At 42.8% G+C, this 18,965-nt stretch overlaps 1 protein-coding gene across 6 annotated transcripts in view; it reads left to right on the top strand.

Annotated features, from left to right (window-relative positions):
* Nucleotides 1–8,496: 8,496 nt before the first annotated feature.
* RTKN2 (rhotekin 2) overlaps nt 8,497–18,965 on the top strand; it is a 72,430-nt gene continuing 61,961 nt past the window's right edge. For 4 of the 6 annotated variants that reach the window (XR_014156378.1, XR_014156379.1, XR_014156380.1 and 1 more), the window contains exons 1-5: nt 8,497–9,249; nt 10,775–10,974; nt 13,070–13,128; nt 16,522–16,575; nt 17,655–17,772. Coding sequence is in view for 1 of the 6 variants with exons in the window: in XM_081861201.1 (XP_081717327.1) it covers nt 9,172–9,249; nt 10,775–10,974; nt 13,070–13,128; nt 16,522–16,575; nt 17,655–17,772 (509 nt within the window). In the remaining 5 variants the exon portion in view is untranslated. The remainder of the gene's footprint in view (nt 9,250–10,774; nt 10,975–13,069; nt 13,129–16,521; nt 16,576–17,654; nt 17,773–18,965) is intronic. The other 2 variants (XR_014156382.1, XM_081861201.1) reach the window with 2 other exon arrangements.

Here is an 18,965-nt window from a genome sequence, read left to right as displayed (position 1 = left end):
ACGATCATTTTGCTTCTTCTCTGTCCCTTGCTTTCCAGTGAGGATACTGGAGAGCAGAATTTTCTGCTCCGCAATCAAGTCCGTATGTCACCAGATTCATTTTCACAATAAACAGAGATGTTTGGGCAGCTAGCCTTTGTGTATTTTGCAGTGTGCCAGGTGAGGAAAGTAAAAAAAAAGTGGGTGGTGGGTGGGGGGACACAGAAATTCAAAGGAAGACACGTTTGATTAGCCACATCTGGCTGCTCATGAGACTTGGGAGATTAAGAACTCCATATACCCAATGGTCTGCTGGTTTGGGACTATTTCCTCCTGTATTTCCTTACAACTCAAAGCTTGTTGCCTTTGCTGTAATCTAGGCTCCCTTGAGAACCAAGGGGGAGAAAAACAAAATGGAAAGATTGCATCAAAATGTGCTTTGCTCTCATAGCTGCGTCTTCATAATGGATGATTAACCACCGCAGCCACAAACCATAGCTGTCAACTTACAGATTTGAAAATAAGGGACCAGCAGCCTCGAAAATAAGGGATCAGCAGCCAAAATAAGGGATTTTCCAAGGGGCGCAGGTATGTTCAACTTCTAAGCCCCTCCGAGCCAAAGGCAGAAAGCCCGGCCAGCAGCCAAACGAAGCCTCAAGCGGTGGTTCCCACAGCGCAGCAACCTGGCAAAGGGGATGCAGCAAGGAAATAATAATAATAATATTTTTTTTTATTTATATCCTGCCCTCCCCAGCCGAAGCCGGGCTCAGGGCGACTAACAACAATAAAACAGTACAACAGTACAAACCACCGTCACCTCTCCGCTGGGAAACGCTGAGCAAAGGCGAGTCCCCAGGCAACACGGCTGATTTGATCGGCACAAGGCATGCAAGCTCCACCCCCCAGTTGTTCTTAGACTCCTTATTGGGTGAGCAACGCAGCCAAGCAACACAGTTGGAGTCTCCCTCCTCCCTGGCTGGCAAGGAGGGAGGGAGAGGAGCTGCTTCCTTTGAAACCCCGGAAATTTAAGGGACATCATCAATAAGGGACAGCAGCGGGACACAGCGCTGGGATAAGGGACTTTCCCGCCATATAAGGGACGGTTGACAGCTATGCCACAAACCAGTTGGCGTTTGGATTTAATCCTAATTCTGACAGGGCACAGGCAGAGTGACATGAGCTGTCAGGGATACTCTAGCATCCTATTCAATGTAAACACAGCAGTTTTGTCCCTTTGGGGGTGAAGTCAAACTTTTGGAAGTTGCAGCGCCTGCTGTGGCTGTGGAGACCGATGCGGGAGAGACATGTTTTGTTGCAGCTGGGGCAGGTGAAAGCGTCTGGTTGTGCTGCTGTAGATGCACCATGGCTTTTTTAAATTTTTTTATAAATATTTATTGAAGATTTTTTTAATTGCCATACAAATAAAAAACAAAATAACACATATCATAACATATTTTCTTAACTTCTTTGGACTCCCTCACATCTCCCGCTCCTGCGTTCCTAATTTATAAATATCCAACCAGCAATTTATCCCCTTATTTCCATTCTTATTATCTATTTTTCCAATGTTATATCTCTAATTTTAGATATCATTTATTCAGATCTAAAAAATTTAAATTTAGCCTAATAATTATCCAAAATTTGTCTTTTCTTAAATTTAACTTATCTTCATATTTCACTTCATCTAGCTTGATGGTGCCAAATTATTTATGATCTAGCATCCTTCTTAACATTCATACAATTTACAATATTTCTGTAGGTAGGTCTTAAATTTCTTCCAATCTTCTTCTACCGTCTCCTCTCCCAGGTCTCGGATTCTGCCTGCCATCTCCGCCAACTCCATGTAGTCTATCAGTTGCATCTGCCATTCTTCCAGTGTGCGTAAATCTTGGGTTTTCCAATGCTTAGCAACGAGTATCCTTGCTGCTGTTGTTGCATACATAAAAAATGTTCGGTCTTTCTTTAACACCCTCTGGTCGACAATACCCAGGAGAAAGGCCTCTGGTTTCTTAGGGAAGGTATACTTAAATACCTTTTTCAGCTCATTATATATCATTTCCCAGAAAGCCTTCACTCTAGGGCAGGTCCACCAGAGGTGAAAGAAAGTTCCTTCGTTTTCTTTACATTTCCAACACTTATTATCAGACAAATGGTATATTTTTGCAAGTTTGACTGGGGTCATGTACCATCTATATATCATTTTCATAACATTTTCTTTCAAAGCATTACATGCAGTGAAATTCAGCCCAACGGTCCACAACCTTTCCCAGTCTTCAAACATGATATTATACCCAATGTCCTGTGCCCACTTTATCATAGCCGATTTGACCGTTTCGTCTTGTGTGTTCCATTTTAACAGCAAGTTATACATTCTTGAAAGTACCTTAGTCTTAGGCTCTAACAATTCTGTTTCCAACTTCGATTTTTCCACCTGGAATCCTAACTTTTTATCAAGTTTAAAAACTTCTTTAATCTGAGCGTAATGTAGCCAATCTCGCACTTTGTCTTTCATTTTTTCCATACTCTGCAATTTCCAATTATCTCCATCTTTTTCTAATATTTCCCAATACTTCGGCCATTCGGCCTCCATATTGAGTCTTTTCCGAGCCTTAGCTTCCAATGGTGAGAGCCACCTTGGAGTTTTATTTTCCAATAAGTCTTTGTATTTTGTCCAGACATTAAACACTGCTTTTCTGACAATATGGTTCTTGAAAGCCTTGTTAATCTTAACCTTGTCATACCATAGATATGCATGCCAACCAAAAGCATTATTAAAACCTTCCAAATCCAGTACATCAGTGTTTTTGAGAAGCAGCCAATCTTTTAACCAGCAGAAAGCTGCTGATTCATAGTACAACCTTAAGTCTGGCAGGGCAAAGCCCCCTCTTTCTTTCGCATCAGTTAATATCTTAAACTTGATTCTGGGCTTTTTGCCCTGCCAGACAAATTTAGAAATATCTCTCTGCCACTTCCCAAAGCACTCTGTTTTATCCACAATCTGTAAAGTTTGAAACAGAAACAGCATTTTTGGCAATACATTCATCTTTATAGCAGCAATCCGGCCTAACAAGGAAAGTTTCAGTCTTGACCAACTTTCTAAATCTCTCTTAATTTCTAGCCAACATTTCTCATAGTTATCCTTAAATAGACTCAAATTTTTTGCTGTTATGTTCACCCCTAGGTAGCACCATGGCTTTTCTTCTCTCTACGCTCCTCTCAGCAGTCATTCCTCCTCTGGTCACTGCTATGGATGCACAACCTGACTGCCTGCAGTCTCTGGGCACTGTGGTCATCTGCAAGGGATTCCCACACGGCGGGGTTGACGATGTTGCCTGCCTCCATCTCATGTTTGCAGACATCTTTGGAACACAGAGTTGGTCTACCAATGGGCCTGGTGACTGAGGCCAGCTCCACCCTACAGAATAACTGTGTCAATCCCATTCTTCAAACCAGGGAGTGGAGAGGGAACAAATGATGAGCGCTCTTGCTCTGGGAATCTGATGCATGGGAGTGAATTTGCTGCTTGGCAGGACTGTCTGCTGTCACTTGCGCTCACAAGCAGGAAAACATTATTATGCTCATATCCAGCTTGATTATACTAGTAGTGTGGAAACTCAGAAATATCGGGGGTTTGGAAATTTAACCCCCAGGCCCTTTCCCGCCGCCCCCTTCTGGATTTCCAGTCTCTTCTTCCTCCCTCTATTAGTGTGTACTGGGAGAGAGGAAACTATCAAGATGCATAGAAGGAAGGAGAAAGAAGAGGCTGTCTCCCCAGAAACAGGTGGCCGGACAATGTCACACACCTTGGCCAGAATCTTTAGAGATACAGGGTACCTGCTGGGGGTGGACTTCTCTCCCCTTTAAATTGTCCCATTATAAAGAAGAGGGATACAAAAAGTGCTAGATGCCTCAGAAACCAAAGAGGCTTCATTGTAAGTACCATTCCTATGTATATGACTGGATCATGAACAGAAAGGGTGATTACAACCAGCTAGTTAGACTAAACTAGCCCTGCTGGTTTGGACCCATAATAAAGAGTTGGGGATGGGGTTAAATCTGTAGTTAGAACCTCTGCGCCCCCCAGTATGGTGACCCATGAAGAGTGCCGTAGCTATGGGAGAGCTAGCCAGGGTTTTTTTGCCCCTGGTGAAGCCTCCAGGCAAGCGCCATTGAGGCTCTTAGACTGTGTGTGAACGCAAATGTGTATGGGAGGGTGTGGGGGTGTCAAACTTGGTCTTGGACCAAGTGAAATAAAGCCTAGTTTCGCTCCTGCTCCCAAGATCAATCAAGAATGTTGTCTCATCATGTCTGCCATCTGTGCTCTGAGCCAAGACCACAAGGGAAAATATATTACAGTCATATCTCGGGTTGAAGTAGCTTCGGGATAAGTATTTTCGGATTGCGTGCTGCAGTGACCCGCGTTACTTCTGGGTTCTGCTGCTCGCGCATGCACAGACGGCCAAAATGACGTCATGCGCATGCACAGAAGCGGTGAATCGTGACCCGCGGACGCGGGTTGCGTTCACTTCTGGATGCGAACGGGGCTCTGGAACGGATCTCATTCACAACCAGAGGTACCACTGTATTGTTATGTACTGAGCTGAATCCTAGAACAATAGGATCCAGAATGCAGCAGTCTGATTGGTCCACAGTAGTCACCCAATCCAGCTCCAGGTGGAAGTGAATCAGCAACCTGATTGGCTTGCAGGAGCAGCCCATAATTAGCCAATCACATGGGGCCCATTGTGTAAATAATGTATATATAACTAGACGTTTGGGGAAAAGTTTTATTCATTGCTACTATGAGCTGAATAAAGAGAATGAAATTCACACTTGACTCCGAGTATATTTCAATTATCTCAGCTTCACAATTCTGCTCCTCTGATTCATCAAAAGCAGAATGTGGCCATCTGTACTAAAAGTGTACTGTACTAAAAGTGGTGTAGGTCACCTTTGTTCAGATTGGGTTTGGGTGGCTGGAGATTAGGGAGGAACAGGCCTGGGGATTGGGAAGATTCAGTGGATGGGTGGGGGAACAGCTCCACCCACATCCTTTCAGAAATACCGGTAAATAGGGGGAGAAGAAACATGGGGGAGGCAGTGGTTTCCTCACCTATTTTTCAATTTTTTTCCAGGCCTTTACATCTGTAGAAGAATAAAGCAACAAGTGGGATTAATATTTTGTAATTGGACTTTTAAACATTAATATTGTTATCCACCCTGGGCCATTGAGATGGTGCTTAATATTTTGTAACTGGAGTTTTAAAAATTAATATTGTTATCCACCCTAGGCCCTTGAGACAATGTTTAATATTTTGTAATGGGACTTAAAAAAATTAATATTGCTATCCACCCTGGGCCCTTGACATGATGCAGGTTATACAATAAATAATAAGTGATTATCTAACTTATAAAATATACATTATCAATTGGGGCAGGTGTGAGGAGAATGAAGAAGGATTTTCAAATGTTTTTGTGTTGTTGTTGTTTTGCTCTTATGTGTGCAGATCACTGGGGTTGCCAGCTCCTGAACACTGGTCACTTCAACAGCTCCAGTGCAGGAAAATATTATGCATTAAAAGCAGTAGTTTGGAGGGAAGAGCAGGAGACTCTTCTCCCATAGGGCAAGCACAGAGACATCTTTAAAGTAACTAGTGATGTATCTGCGTTCAGACTGAGTAAACGCAAACCACAGATTGTAAATAAGACTAACTTTTGGGCATCAATGTCGCAGCAAGATTTTTTATTATGCAGAAATCAAGATGTCCAGAAATGCCATTCTTAAAAAATGCCAGTTATTTTTATGATTCAGAAATCCATCTTCTTGGAATAAAGTATTATTGGCTTACAGTGCAATCAGTAAACCCACACTGAATTCAATGGGAGTTATCCGCAGGTCAGCTGAGGCTGCAATCATGTACCCCACTTAATGGTAAACACCATTGAACTCAATGAGATGTACTTTTGAGTAGAAATGCATACAGCTGCACTAAGAATGTGTCCTTAATGAAGGCCTGGCATTACATGCTCACTTTGGGGGTGTATTTTGTCTCGTTATGGCATTCCCACTACACAAATGTACAAAGCATCGTATTATGCCTTTATTCACAAGACACATCAGTTTATAGAAGCAGCCAAAGAACAGTCCTGTGGCATTTTAATAAGGCAGGAAGCAAAAACAAAATTCAAAAAAACCTGGAGTTTTCCAGCAACAAAATAAACGGTTGTAAATTTTAATACTGGTTTTCACTATACTGTTCCTATCTTCTGACAGCTTCTCAACAGCTTCCAGATAAATGTACCCTGGGGAAAATACAAAGCAATGAAAGTTTGCCTGATTGAGTACTGATGGATTAATAATGAGAAAATAAATTTCCATGTACATATGGCTGTCATTACAATTTTAAAAAATCTTTAGTAATGATTTATTACTCTCTTTTGACAAATTTTTGATAACGCCCACAGAGTTATGCTTGTCTATTTCTGCTCTCTCTGTGTTCCATCTTTCCCATCAAAAAGGGCTGGTCTTTTTGCGTCTAATCCTCAGGAGGCTGAAATTAGTTTTCTGGAGCAGTCATAAGAACCCAGAAGTGTCCTACAGAATGAGACCTGAGGCCTATCCAGTCCAGTCTCCTGCTTCTTCTAGTGGACAATTAGATGCCTCTGGGAAGTGCACAAGCAGGACATGGGGCAACTGCCCTCTCCCGCCATTGTTCCCCAATGTCTTTTATTCAGAGGCACTAGACCTCCCATCATAGAGAAAGGGGGTGTTTGTTGGCATTTGAGAGACAGCGCCTGCTGTAGCTGCAGAGATCTAGGGCGCAAGCCTGGCAGGCCCGAATTGCCCTGTCCTCACATGAAGTCTTGGGTTTGCAATTTTGGGAGAGGGGAGACTGCCCGCTGGGGAGAGGGCTGGCTGGCAAGGCCCCCTAGATTTAGAGGCCCGAGGCTTCAACCTACTTAGCCTATACATAAATCCACCACTGAAGCCTGGGCAAAGTGTATGGAGGTCCCTCACCATAATGACTAGTAGCCATTCCCTCTTAAAGCCATTGAAGATTGTTGCCATCACGGTATATAGATTTGTTGCCCTAGAAATATATATATAGATTTGACTGCTCTGTTTAACTGAGCTCAATTTTTAATCAAGCTAAATGCTTAAAGATCAGAAAAGTTAATATGACACAGAAACGTTTGAACAATATTTACCTGTGTGACCCACACAGCACCCAAAGTTCTATATAACAAATTTTAGAGAGTGTTATGGACAAACAGGTTGTGATTTTTCAGTTTCAGTGCCTTTTCTCTCTTCTGTTTGGTGCGGTTAATAAACTGCCTTCTCATAAATTGCCTTATTAGATGTACCAGGTTTCCCAGGCTTATTTCCCAGGATCTTTTTTATTACAGATGTTTGCTTCAAGGTCCAACAACGCAGTATGTGTGGCTGCTGCTGCTGTGTGTGTGTATAAGAATATCAGTTTGCTATATAGTACCTGGCCAAAACTTAAGTCAAATGATTTCACTTGATCCTATATGTTTATTTGCAAATAGGTCACACTGACTTCAGTGAGCATGACTCCCAGCTTAGGGAAGTTTAGAACTGCAGTCCTAAAAACATTCAAGCCCTCTCAATATCTTCATATTGTATTTCTAATCAAAAAGATGGCACGGTTAAGATTGCTGAAAAGTGCAACTGTGTTCTATTGGTCTTACTCCTGTGTAAATGTGCATAGGATGACAGTCAAAGTGGCAGTTTTTTGTGACAAGGCTTTAGTGTGTCAAACAGCTCTATGGAGAAGTATATATTAGGCAGATGAGCCTTTTCTGATTGCAATACCTCCCAAACCAGATACACCTCACAACTGTATTTGGGGGTCTCCAAAGGTGCAATGGGTCAAGGAAATCTGTGGTACAGTGCAGCACACTCTCAGTTAAAATATGTTTTCTGTACTGCCCTTCAGCAAAAAAACCCCCCCAAAACATTGCATAACAAATTGCATTAAGCATGCAATAATAAAATGACAAAGATTGGTGAGGTAATATCCAAAGGCAATCCCAATGGAATCCTTGTAGAAGCTAAAACTCCATCAGATGGTAAGTGGTGATAAAATCTGGCGAAATGAAAAAGTTATTCGTCCAGCCCCTAAAAGACATCAGATGGGTGGCCAAACTGGCCTCAAGGGAGCACTGCACAAACAAGAACCTAGAAGTCTAACTTGTCTCATTTCAGATGCCAAAGGGACTAGAAGGGTCTCTGGATGATAGCAGTGCATGGCTGCACACAGGCTTATGTGTATATAAGCAGTCCCTCAGGTCACGAGTCCTTTAGGGGCTTTAAAAACGAGGATTGGCACTGTGAATTGCACTCAGAAAAGAGAATGAGAACCAGTATGTGGGTATTGGCTACATTTATAACCTGCCTTCTAAGGAGTCCAAGGCAGTGTACCTGGCTCTTCCTTTTATCCTCACATCCTGGGAGATAGCTTAGGTCTGGGGGCCCTCCAGATGTTTTGGACAACTCCCACCCACCCCTGATCACTGGCAATGCTGGCTGGGACGGACGGGAACTATAGTTCACAACATCTGGAGGGCACCAGGCAACACGGTGCCATTCATTGATCCCTGGCAAGCCGTGCTCCTGAAGCGAAGTCCCAGGCAGTACTAGCCGAAGGCAGCCCCGTATCGCTTTTTAATGTGTGATGTTTTATTATGATTTTATACTGTATAAGCCGCCCAGAGTGGCTGGGGCAACCCAGTCAAGTGGACGAGGAAAACATAATTTAAAATGATTATGATTATAGCTAGCAGTGGCACGGCGGCTACTTCGTGGCGCTGGTTGGAGGAAGAACATTCTGCACATGCTCCGCGGCGCCCTCTCTTCATTGTTTCCCACAACCTATTTCAGTCAAGAGAGCTGAACGTGAGCGAACAGGGCTTCTGTCTACGGAGGTCAGGCCTGGCTATAAAGCAAAGCGGGGGCTGTTGGCGGAACAGGCGCCTGAACAACAACGCGATGCTGGGCAGCCATTCGCCTCTGAGGAGGAGCCGCGGCCGAGGCGGGACGAGGAGGAGGAGGCGGAGGAAAAGGCGGGCCCCGCGCTGCCGTTGGGCTGGAGCAGCGGCGAAGGAGGCGGAGCGGGAAGTTTGAACTGCGGCGGCTCTGAGGAGGAGGAGGCGGCGGCGGCGGCGGCCATGGCCGAGGCGGGAAAGGCGATGAGGCGGTGCCGAGCAGGCCGCGCTGCCGACGAGCAGCAGGCGAAGGAGGGCCAGGTGAGCAGCGGAGGCCGTTCGCCTCCCCGCCTTTTTGGGGGGGGGGGCGGAGAGCAAGCGCGCGTTGCTGTTGTTTTGGAGGTCTGTCTCTCTTTCTCCCTCCTTTCCGTCCTCCTTGCATGCTGTATCAAGTACAGTGGTACCTCGGGTTAAGTACTTAATTCATTCCGGAGGTCCGTTCTTAACCTGAAACTGTTCTTAACCTGAAGCACCACTTTAGCTAATGGGGCCTCCTGCTGCTGCTGCTGCTGCGCAGCTGCTGCACAATTTCTGTTCTCATCTTGAAGCAAAGTTCTTAACCTGAAGCACTATTTCTGGGTTAGAGGAGTCTGTAACATGAAGCGTCTGTAACCTGAAGCGTATGTAACCCGAGTTACCACTGTAAATAGTAAGCAGGGGAGGAGAGAAGAAGGCGACATGGATTCCCGCCCCCTCCCCTCCTTCGTCTCCTAAAGCGCCAGGAGAAGGCAGGGACCGGGCGCCCATCGCCCTTTTAGCCCCGGGAGCTAAACATTTGAAACCGGACTAGGGATGAGGTATTGAAGTTCAACTCTCCCCGTTTTGGAGACTCTCTCGGATTTTGGCTTTGGGCGGGTTTTCTTCAAAGACACCCCCCCCACACACACTTTTTGTCCCCTTTTAGTGGTGTAGCGGAGCAGGGACAGGGAAGGGATGAAGGGTCCCCTCCTGGGACCCTCTTTTTTTTCTTGCCAGCCCAGGGTCCGCCAAATGGTTCTCCTGTTTTTTGGACTACAATTCCCATCATCCCTGGTCAGTGGTCTTACTAGTTAGGGTCGATGGCAGTTGTAGTTCAAAAACAGCTGGAGGCCCAGGGTTGGGAAACACAGATTCAGACCGACCAGGATGCCACCCAATAGCAAGCAGTCCCATCATTTTACTCTTCGGCAGGCTGCAGCTTAAGCAAAGCTGCCTTACTTAATGCTGAAGCTCTCATCGATGAAAAGAAGGCCACCTTTGTTTGCAGGGTACAGTCTTAGAAGGGTTGTCAGGAAGGGCACCTGCCCCTCAGAATTTACTGCACCCAAGTAGTCCTCAAAGGATCCCTTGAGCCATGGCATAGTCTCACTGTGTGATGCTGGCTCTCTAGTTTTAGGACTCTGGTCACCCCTTGCACTCTAGCCAGGCCTTTGGGGCTGAGAGTCTTAACGCAGCCAACGGGCAGTGGGCAAATTGCCTTTTAGAGAAGTATGTCCCCACATGGTCTGTCTTCTCCAGGATCCTTGGACTGAAAATGTCTTTCTCTAACCCCATCGCAGAACTGAATAGGAAATAAAAATCTACACCTCCTAGTGTAAGGATAAGTTAACTTGATACCCTACAGATGTTGATGAACTACACTAGTTCCCACCATACTTTACTGTTGGCTAAGGAGGCTGGGGGCTGATGAGGGTTGTAGTTCCTGGCATCTGTTGTTCCTGGTTTAGCCAACTTTATTCCCCTCCAATAAATCATAAATCTGTCATTTGAGATTTATCTGACAACTCCATTGTTTTTTGGTGTTCAGGGTGGCAGCATTCAAGAGAAAATTGACTTTGAAACAAGAATGCGAGAAGGAATTTGTAAGCTGCTTGCTGTGAGCACACAAAAGGACCAAATATTGCATGCAGTTAAGAATCTGATGGTTTGCAATGCTCGCATCCTTGCCTACAGGACAGAATTACAGAAACAGACAGGAGAATCAACCATGAAGAGAACCACAGTGCGGTCAGTAGTAATCTCAAGAGTTTTCTAGCAAGCATTCCCCATTAATCACTCATTATTACAGCAATGGCCTGTAATTCAGCATGGGGTAACTACTCACCAACCAATGTTCTTCAAACATTGGGTTTTTAATGAAAATATTACTGACTTAATTGCTGTGATGCAACAGATGCTCACAAATATGTCTGCTGCTGAAGTTGAAAGACAGGTGCAACTTCTGCAAGAAGGAGATGATCGGTGTGGCCTTAGTCTCATTCAGGGTCTAAGAACAGTTTCAGCTGCTGCTCTTGGTGGGAAGAAAAGTAGAGGGTTGAAAGAGCAGAGAATTCTTATGAAGGAGATCCAGGAGTCATGGAGATCTTGAGATTGGTCTAGTGACAAGAAACACCATCCTGTGTGGGAACCACTTTGGGTTTGGAGGAGTGACTCCCACATGGCTAGGATAACCTGGTCTCCTACATCAGCTTCTAATGAAGAAACACAAGAAGGAGCAGGTGATAATGTGTAAATTTTCTGTAAACAATGGGAACCAGCTCTGCGACCCTCAGACGCAAAGTATTCTCAGGGCAGGTGTGACCTTTAAAGTGTTTTGAGCCTTACAGTTACATTTCTTATCTAAAGATGCCATATCAAATGTTAAATGACACAGAAAAGCTTGAGCATATATTTACAATATCTTCCCTGTACACCCCCCCTATAAAATAAAATAAAATGATTAATTGGTGCCATCTGCTGGTCAATGTTGATAACTACATCAACCAAGAAAGGAAATAAAATACCTGTACTCAGACCAACTAGAAAAAGAGGGTTTAGGATTTTAAAATACTGATTTTAATTATTAATATGCTTCACTACAGCTTTGGCCACTTGCTTATTTTTGTATTACATTTTTAATGTATTCATTCATTCATTGCTTTTTACACAAAATTGTCAAAGTAACTTAGAAAAACAAGAAATATGAAAACCAAATATATGAACAGAATCTAAAACGCTAATCCATATATATATATATATATATATGACAGATTCATTCCACTAAAAGGATGAGCACAAAAGAGGAAGTAGTCTGCCAAAAGGAGGACAGGGTACCACTGAATTTCTATGCTGGGTGTAGAAAAGGGTGTTTCGCAGCTGGGGTAGGGACAGCCTAGGTTTCTGTGCTAGGCAGCATGTATATACTACCTTCTCTCTGCCTAGCACCGAAACCAAAGGAGGTTGCCACTGATGGCTCAGAACACTTCCATCTCTCCTCCAGCAGCCTATTACGTTTTCTTACTGGACATCCAGGAGGTGAAGCTTCCTATTTAACGTCCCGCATAGAAACGAAGGGGTTGGCAGCAGCTGCTCCTTCCTTCTACCACCAGCCTGTTGTGTTTTTGTGCTAGACATGCAGCAGACCAAGCACCTGCTTGTCTAGCATACAAACACAGCAGGCTGATGGCAGAGGAATTGCGCAATCTGTAACTCCAGCACTATTCTACTTTGTTTTTATGCTGGACAGGGCATTGTCTCTTGCACGTCTAGTGAAGAGACATAGTGGGTTCATGGCAAAAGGACCGAGTGATCATGCCTCCGCAAGGACTTTTCCTGTGTGTCCAGTACAGAAGCAACGGAGGAAGTAAATTGTTTTACTTTGTTGCTCTGTCCATCTTGCACCAGTTCCTGTTATGAGAAAAGAGGATACCTAGAGAAATTTGCCCAAGACACAAGGTACTAGTTATGTTCAAATGTCATTGAAAGATGGGAAGTTGCAGAAGAGCACAAATGTGGTTTGCCAGATTTGTTTGGTTTCAACCAAACTTAGAAGTTCCAGTAGATTTTATATGATAGAGCTATTTTGGAGGGGGAAGGGTGTTAATGTGCACAGTTATGAATGTGCTACAGTGTCCTAGAAAATGCAAAAAATGTGTCATTTTTGAACCCTAAGTGGCTTAATTTTAATGGGTTGATTAGAGTTACAATACTTTGATGTGTGGATCCCTCTTGAGCATAACTGAATACACAATAATCTGACCTCAGACAAATTTATTTTGAAAGAAAAGAAGTGGATAGAAATTCATTTCTTTATTTAATTATAATCTTTATTTTGTTTTGTCAGATGTTCAGATTTTGCAGCTAAAGACCGTGAAGCTTGTGGAGGGAGACTTGCCATATCAGGTATTATTATGTTCTGAAAGCCTTCAGTTGGTGTGCTTGAAAATTTGCTGATGCAATATAAATTGCAATGCAGTGTCTTTTCACTGAAATGCATGCTCTCTGTCTGAAACGGCTAGCCTTGGGTAACTCTGTAACTAAATCCATTTGGAAAGTAAATGCATTCATTGCATTTAAGATAATATTCAAGGCCTTATCACCCTCACTGTGTAACTGTCTTGTACAAAGGATACATTTCCAGCTTCATCACTGGAGGATATAACTGCTTAAGAACCAATCAGGAGTAGTTTTGAAAATTACTTCTGATGTGGCATAAGCAGTGAAATTACAAGTATTGCATTCTAAATTGTACTTCTATGTCTTGGTCCTAAACTGGCATACTCCGAAAATAAGGCTCATTAATTTAAACAGAATGCAAGGTGCATTAACTGGCGAGTAGGATCACAGTCTTAGTTTTTCAAAAAGGTGAGTGGGGAGAGGGGGTCTGTGATGTTCTCTCTTTTAAATTGATCATCCTCACCTATCTGAAGGCCTCCTGTTTTAATGACTTGCCCCTCACTACTGCTTATGCCTTGAATTTGCTCCCCAAACAGCTTTAGTCATTGAAGCCCTTCTCAAGGCCCACTTCATCCATGACTCCTTTGGCTTACCTCCTTAGTTCCAAATTCAAAGCCCAAATATATGTATTTGTATCTTCCAAGATTGTTCCAATTACATTTGCCTCATCTTTGTTGTAGACACCTGTCCTAGTGTCTAAATCTAGATTGTTAAGTCAGTTGGACAGGCACCTTGTTGTTATTTACATAACACCACCATTGTGCATCGCATTTTACTGATTACAGAAGGATAGGTCCTTGCCTCAAGCTTAGGAGGAACTATGAGACTGTGCCAAGGCCATGTACCTGTTCAGCAGGTGGATGGCAGCAATATCAATGGATTCTGGATAGCACATAGGGAGTTCAGACCTTGGGGAGAAAGATGAGCAGTTCCATCTTAGACATACTGAGTTTGAAAAAACATAACTTGCAAGTACAAATATCAGGTGGCTGGAGATGTAGGATTGCAGGGAGAATAGCTCAGGAGGAGAGAAAGAAAGAGCTGGGTGTTATCTTATTACAGATTTGATGAGGTCTCTGAAGTGGCAGAAAAGCAGGGATCCTGGAATGTGTAGGGGGAAAATAACAGCAGCAGCAGCAGCACTAATTTTCCAACTTGCCAGGCTAAACTACAAAACCTTTTCCTGTGTGCCAGAATATAATTATATAAAGTGATTAGTTGGTCTGACCAGTAATTTTTTTTCTGGTGAAGCTCTGAAGAAAATAACCTTCTGCCTTTATTGAAAATAAATCTATTATTGCCAGCTTTTTATCTGTTTAGTTTAAGTTTTATTTTATTCTTGCCTCAGTGTTGGATTTTGTTACATTAATGTGACTCCAAGAAATGGATAGCCAATTAAACGCTATGAAAGCTTTGAAGCAGAGTCTCATGAGAATACATTGCCAGTGGGATTTATTGCTGAAATAGCAGGCTTCGATAATGTGCACCATAGGCCAAAGAATGTCTGCTTATGAAATTGATTGAGATGTAATCTTCTTTGACATGAAGCTGTTCACTTCTGCCATTCCACATTTCCCTGCATGTTGCAAACTCTTTATGAAGCATCATTTGAAAGCCAAGTTACTTTGATTTTTACTCCTAACTGGAAATGAGTGATTCTAATAAATTGCCATTCCAGTTTTAGTAAACAGTGTAAAGCATTACATCTCAACTCTTTTTCTGTGATTATTGGATGCTTCTCTTCCTTTTAAAGCCAAATTTATCCTAATTTTTTCCAAAGGTGTTGGAAAAACATGCAGCTTGTCAGTGTCTCCTAATATCTACCTCTTGTGGTGTTCAAATCATTTTGCTTATTAGTTGGCAACACAAAGGTAAAATACTTCATACAAAATTTTCCTGTGATTTCAAAATATAGCGTGGTGCATCTTCCTCAAAGATAGCAGGAGCTGTCATATTCAAAGGTCCACATAATTTGGCCTTGGTAGCCAGCCAAAATTTGTGGCTGCCGCTAACCATGTGATGATGCCGTGTTAGATTTCAGATCCACTCCTGTGCCTCTGAAGCGCACCACAACTGTGGCAGCAAACCTCTGACCAAATCCCCTACCTCTAAGCTGTAAGTGCTGAGCTGTGGAGATGTTTGCAAAGTGGCTAGGCTTTGCAAGCTTCTCTGGAAGAAGAAGAAGGAGAGTTTGGATTTGATATCCCGCTTTATCACTATCCTAAGGAGTCTCAAAGTGGCTAACAATCTCCTTTCCCTTCCTCCCCCACAACAAACACTCTGTGAGGTGAGCGCGGCTGAGAGACTTCAGAGAAGTGTGACTAGCCCAAAGTCACCCAGCAGCTGCATGTGGAGGAGTGGGGAATCAAACCCGGTTCACCAGATTATGAGTCCACCACTCTTAACCACTACACCACACTGGCTAAAGGAATCCCGCCCCTTTTTTTGGAGACTTGGGAGAAGAATGGAAGAATCTTCTTGAGTTCTATCCAAACTGAGCTGAATCTAGCCGAATAAATGATTTCACTGTTTTGCAAGCGTCCTTGAGACGTGGTGGAAGGAGTGGGAGATTCTGAAGTGCTTTCTAACGCTGAGCTAGCCAAGTGCCTTTATGGACTTGTTCTTACAGAAGCAGACTGCTGGTTCTTTCAGCCTAGGGCTGTTTACTCTCTGTGGCATTAGCTCACCAAGCTTTTGGGCAAAGTTCTTCTGCGTCACTGATGCCCCTGGTCCTTTAGAAGAACCTGGCACACTGTGAAATAACAATCTGTCACCGAGATATTCCCAAGCTAAATCAGCACTATTGACTGAATAATGGATTAACTTAAATAAATAAAAGCTCCTAACTTCCAAGTAAAGTGGTACCTCCCGAACAAATCGGCTCCCGAAAGCTGCAAACCCAGAAGTGAGTGTTCCGGTTTGTGAATGTTTTTTGGAAGTTGAGTTTCTAATGTGGCTTCCACGGCTTCCGATTGCGTGCGGGAAGCCAATTGGAAGTCACGCCTTGGTTTTCGAATGGTTTCGGGAGTCGAGTAGACTCCCGGAACAGATTAAGTTCAAGAACCAAGGTACCACTGTATTTTTAGGTACATTTGTGTAAGATTCTAAACCTTTCTTAACTGAAAATGCCCTTTCAGTTGATGTTCTTCTGAAATTCTGCCAAAGGGAAGTCTATGATAATTGAACAGTATCATTGATGATTGATTAGGTAGGCTGCTGGCTACAGTGTGCTTGACATTTGCCGCAGATAAGGATTAAAAGAAACAATTCTGAATTTTTGGATTGTATTGGGATAGCATCATGATGTCACCGTGTTTAATTTTTCCTGCTTGCTTTTAGATCTCCGAATTCCATTAATGTGGAAAGGCTCTGACCACTTCAGCAGCAGAGACAGTAAGTATGTTTGTTTTGTAAAATGGTTTTGTACAACTAAACAGGAGGGCTCAATCTCTTATTGAGCAAGAGGGCATTGTGCAGCATTTACTTCTTACTTGGCATGTAATGTGACCTCGCAATAGACCTAACATAGCTATTTGAAATAGGCTGACTTGAAATCTATCGTTCTTAAAATATGCGATGCTTGGAAGAGTGTAGAGTGACAGAAGTGTATGATGCTATCACATATTCAGTAGTAGGAGAGCTGAAATATCTGATAAAGATACAGAAAGTAATCCTGCTAGTTGAAACATTGAAATGTATCTAAATGAAACTTTGTCTCCTGTTGGATGGATTATTGACTTGGCTTCGTGCAGGCATGCAGTTTGCTGTGTCATGGAGATTAACTCCTGAGTCTTTTCAAACTGTCTCTTCCCCCATCATCCCCAAAGATTTCACTTTGAATTTCCGTAAGGTCAGAGAGGCTCAGTATGGCAAAATACTCTTATCCTTCATTGTGCATTCTTTAATGCAAGTTCTTTAATGCGAGTTTGTAAAAAAAAAAGAAAAAGAAAAAAGCAGTAGGTTTATCAGGAAAAGAAAAATAACTTCCATGAGTTTTAAAGAAACAAAGATAATGTGTTGGTCCAGGTATAAATATTTTTGTTATAGAAACTGCTATATTGTGTAAATTCTTAAAGGTTTACCTGCAAAGGTTCTGTTGAATATATAGATACGGACACTAAAGACAAGATCCAGTGACCTGCTGAATCTTCCCCTCCTTTGCATCTTTCTGCTGCATGCAAACAAATAAATAAATCCTCCCTCATAAAATTTTCATCTTGTACTGGTCTATCTTTTTTTAATAGAAATAATTTGATACTGTACAATATGCCTGCCAGGCATATGCAGACAACTAAGGAAAAACATTTTCTGTAATATTTAGCTGCTGAAGTGTTTTAGTTTTTGTGTGATTTTTATTGCATTATAGTTGTCGTAAACACCTTCAATTCTTTATTTAATTGCAATAAACAATTTTTAAAAATAAATAAATATAGCAAGTCTTTTAAAAGTATTTTTGGATTTTCTTTTTTTAGGAACCCAACGTTACTCAGTATTTTGCTTACTCAAAGCAGGAACTCAGGTTTTTGATACAGACTTGCTTATTGTGGATAAAGCAATCACAGATATATGTTTTGAAGGTGCTACCATATTGTAAGTATCTCTGGATCAATGTAGAATTGCAGGACCTCACCAAGTTGCAAGTTTAAAAAGAACGAAAGACTCTTCTGAAGACAAAAATCCAAAAACAATCACACAACCCTTCTATTTCACCGAAGGCAAAATGGGAAAAGTAGAACATTCAACTTGTCAAATCAAAGGCTTAAAGAAATTGCATTATGAATACTGCTTGGAATATTTGAAAATAATACATTCTGTGCATTTCTGAAAGACTTGAGGAAATAGAAGGATGGAAGATTGGCCAAAACCAGAACAGGGTCCTGGATGCTATGCCTTCAGGTGATCAAATGTGGGTAACTCACCTGATCTGAACTTGCCATTTGGTGAGGAGCTGCTGGTGCTCTCCCCTCTCCCCACTATGCTGCTTAGTTAGAGCTTGTAGCCTGTGTATATACATGCTTATATACATGTGTTTACATGAATATGCACAGGTGTTCAGATGCATCTGTTCAGGGAGGCAAAAAGCATTGCAGATACCTACTGAAACTGTCACTCTAGCTGTTAATTAATTACAGTGGTACCTCTAGATGCGAATGGGATCCGTTCCGGAGCCCCGTTCGCATCTAAAAGCAAACATAACCTGTGTCCGTGCATGTGCGGGTCACGTTCTGGCGCTTCTGCGCATGACGTCATTTTGAGCGTCTGCGCATGCGCAAGTGGCGAAACCCGGAAGTAACACGCTCCGTTACTTCCGGGTTGCCGCGGAGCGCAATTCGAACACGCTCATCCCGAAGCACATTCAACCCGAGGTATGACTGTACAGTGGTACCTCGGGTTAAGTACTTAATTCGTTCCGGAGGTCCGTTCTTAACCTGAAACTGTTCTTAACCTGAAGCACCACTTTAGCTAATGGGGCCTCCTGCTGCCGCTGCGTCACCGGAGCACAATTTCTGTTCTCATCCTGAAGCAAAGTTCTAAACCTGAAGCTCTATTTCTGGGTTATCGGAGTCTGTAACCTGAAGTGTATGTAACCTGAAGCATATGTAACCTGAGGTACCACTGTAATTCCATTGGTTTAAAAATCCTGATTCAGTGTCCATTGTCTCAGCAAATGACCTTGTATTGAAGCCTGAAAACTTGGGTACACACAATGGGTTTAATTTTTAGACATCTATTCTTGTCCTCTTTAGCTGTACAAAGTATTTTTTTTCCATTGGAGAGCATCA

Source organism: Podarcis erhardii, assembly GCF_964252035.2.
Source record: "Podarcis erhardii genome assembly, chromosome: 5".
NCBI lineage: Eukaryota > Metazoa > Chordata > Lepidosauria > Squamata > Lacertidae > Podarcis > Podarcis erhardii.
This window is presented reverse-complemented; position numbering and strand designations above follow the sequence as displayed.